The sequence below is a fragment of the Silene latifolia genome, chromosome 10, assembly GCF_048544455.1.
Source record: "Silene latifolia isolate original U9 population chromosome 10, ASM4854445v1, whole genome shotgun sequence".
NCBI classification, from domain to species: Eukaryota; Viridiplantae; Streptophyta; class Magnoliopsida; order Caryophyllales; family Caryophyllaceae; genus Silene; species Silene latifolia.
Genome location: NC_133535.1, coordinates 68,289,475 through 68,292,193, shown reverse-complemented (window position 1 = coordinate 68,292,193; position 2,719 = coordinate 68,289,475). Strand labels below are relative to the sequence as shown.

At 39.4% G+C, this 2,719-nt stretch overlaps 1 protein-coding gene across 1 annotated transcript; it reads right to left on the bottom strand.

Moving 5' to 3' along the window:
- Positions 1-1,440: 1,440 nt before the first annotated feature.
- LOC141607735 (uncharacterized) lies at positions 1,441-2,376 on the bottom strand. The gene has a single exon (XM_074427086.1). It carries the CDS (start codon positions 2,374-2,376, stop codon positions 1,441-1,443), a length of 936 nt encoding a protein of 311 aa, XP_074283187.1.
- Between the last annotated feature and the right edge of the window lie 343 nt (positions 2,377-2,719).

The window sequence follows — 2,719 nt, the reverse complement described above, 5'->3', positions numbered from 1 at the left end:
TGTATGTTTGTAGATGTAATGGGTAAATTGGCAGCGGAATTGTGTTTGTTGTACTGTATATTTCGTGAATTTGGATGTAACCTGGATAGTATGGTGAATCTCGCTCTCTACCTCACAAGGTACGAACTCGAAACACTCACAAACAACCTCGCAAGGAAGATTAAAGACTAAACTCGCAAGCCTAATCAAAACAAAGTTCACAATGGAAACTTCTATTAAAATTCTGAATCTCACGTGTTGAACAATGTCATACACGGTCCTTATTTATACTTCTATTTAGCTTGACTAATAAGCTATCTTTCCTAATTCTACTCGATGTCAGAAATCCGACTCGAGATCTAATTCCTTAGCTTACTCCTCAAGCTATCTACTCCTTCCCTAAACTAACTAGGAAAGTTATTAAACTAATAATAATTAAAATACAATCAGATTTAGGGTATTCTAATTAAACTAGGATTAGGAAACATCTAGCTTTCCTAACTTTATTCAGAAACAGTAAATTAATCTAAATAATAAATCCTACACGATTTAGGAAATCGTGTATCCTACTTGGCCTAGGGAACCGTGTCCAGCAGCTATGTGGCCGATTTTGAGCTTCTTGATGTCTTGATGCAAACCACATTTTAGCATAATCTTGCCCGTTGGAACAAACCCGAATCCTTTTACCATTTGATTTATCCTCCGAGTATGCTCCAGCATCATACTCTCCTTCTTTTGATTTTAAATTTGACCTCAAATTTCGATCATGCATGCTGCCACCGGGATCAAAAACGTACCGCACAAGCCGAATCATAATTCTAATGACAGTCTTAGTTAAGATTCTTTCGACTTCATCTGTAGTAGCAATCTTCTTGTGGCTTTTATGATTTTCGAACCACTCCTGCTTGTGCCTTCCACCCCGCCTCCCTCCTTGCACAAGTAATGAAAAATTGAAATAGCACTTGCTTTGGCTAGTAAGTTCACCGTGAGCATCTACTAGTACCGAACTCAAAAACCAACACCACCGATAATCTTCAACACCTAGCTTCTTGTTAATCGATTTATCAAGTGGTGATTGATAAAGTTCTTTATCTTGAAAATTTGAACAATCATTAACATGTGACAATGCCCTACCCAATATCAGTTTATTATCATCAATTGTTTCAGCCTTGGACAGATTCGAAAATACCTCGTGCTCACTGACAATTAGTTCGTCAACCAAGCCCCTTTCAACCTGTTGCTCATCCTCGTCAATAGCATCATTGCAAGACTCGAACTTTTCCTCCTTGAACGGACCAGCATGAATATGCAGATTACGAATCACCGTCTCTGGTTGGTCATCGTCACTCATCATTGGCTCAACATCGTATGTGACAGACTCACCGTCCTCTTTTGCTTCTTTGTGCTGGATTGGACAGTCTTTTGGACTGTTCGATAGAACAAAACAAGGTACCATCTCGCTTAACTCGTGTATTGTAAGGTCTTTTGTGGACATTCACTTGCTATGTATCCATATCCTTGGCACTTGAAACACCGTCTTGAACTAGCACTTTTAGATTCCATGATCACGCTCTTTCCCTTGTCCTTCACGTCTTCTGCTTGGATATCCTTGGACTCGCTAGTTGCTGGCATTGAATAAGAGCTCGTCCCTTTCGAATAAGCATGAGGATTTTGTGCGTTATCATGTTTTTCGAACTTCAATGCTAATCGGCACACATCATTAAAACCTTCATAATTCTGGATCTCGACTCTTTTAGCAAGCGCGGGTGTTAGGCCCTTGACAAATATCGCCACTCTTAGCTCTTCTTTCTCCTCAAGATCGCACACGATTGACATCTTTTCGAATTCTTTGATATAATCAGTCACGGACATGCTTTCTTGCTCTAAATATTGGAGCTTTAAGTAGTTATCTTGTTCATAGTCCTTTGGCACGAACCGTTTCAGGAGATGCTTCTTCAATTTCAGCCAAGATTCGATCTTTGCTTTACCTTCTTTCTTTCTTTGCTTCTTTAAGTTCTCGTACCATAAAGATGCATACTTTGCCAGCTTCAAGATTGCAACTTTAAATTGCTTCTTGTCATCATACTCTTTATACTCGAAAACCCTCTCAGCTTGTCTTACCCAATCATGAAATTTTTCCGGATCCATCTCGCCATCAAAGTCTGGAATATCGAGTTTTAAACCCCGATCATCATCGTTCTTATTTTTTGACTTCCTCTTTGGCTGCTCGTCTTCTTCTTTAGATTCGGATGGAGTGTCCGAATCTTTTTTCTCCTCTTTAGCCTTCAACATGCTTGCTATGTTTTTTAACACATAAGCCATCTGAGCCATCTCTATCTTCAGCTCGTTATGACCATCTTCCCATGTTTTCGGACCCTTATCACCGTCTTTAACCATGATTAGCAACGTCCCAAGACAGATCTATTAAGGAATAAATCTGAACTTAGCTCTGGTAACCAATTTGATGTAAAACTGTATGAACAAACGTGATTAAACAGTGCGACAGACTGTTCGTTCTCAGGATAGGATAAATTCGTGTATGTTTGTAGATGTAATGGGTAAATTGGCAGCGGAATTGTGTTTGTTGTACTGTATATTTCGTGAATTTGGATGTAACCTGGATAGTATGGTGAATCTCGCTCTCCGCCTCGCAAGGTACGAACTCGAAACACTCACAAACAACCTCGCAAGGAAGATTAAAGACTAAACTCGCAAGCCTAATCAAAACAAAGTTCACAAT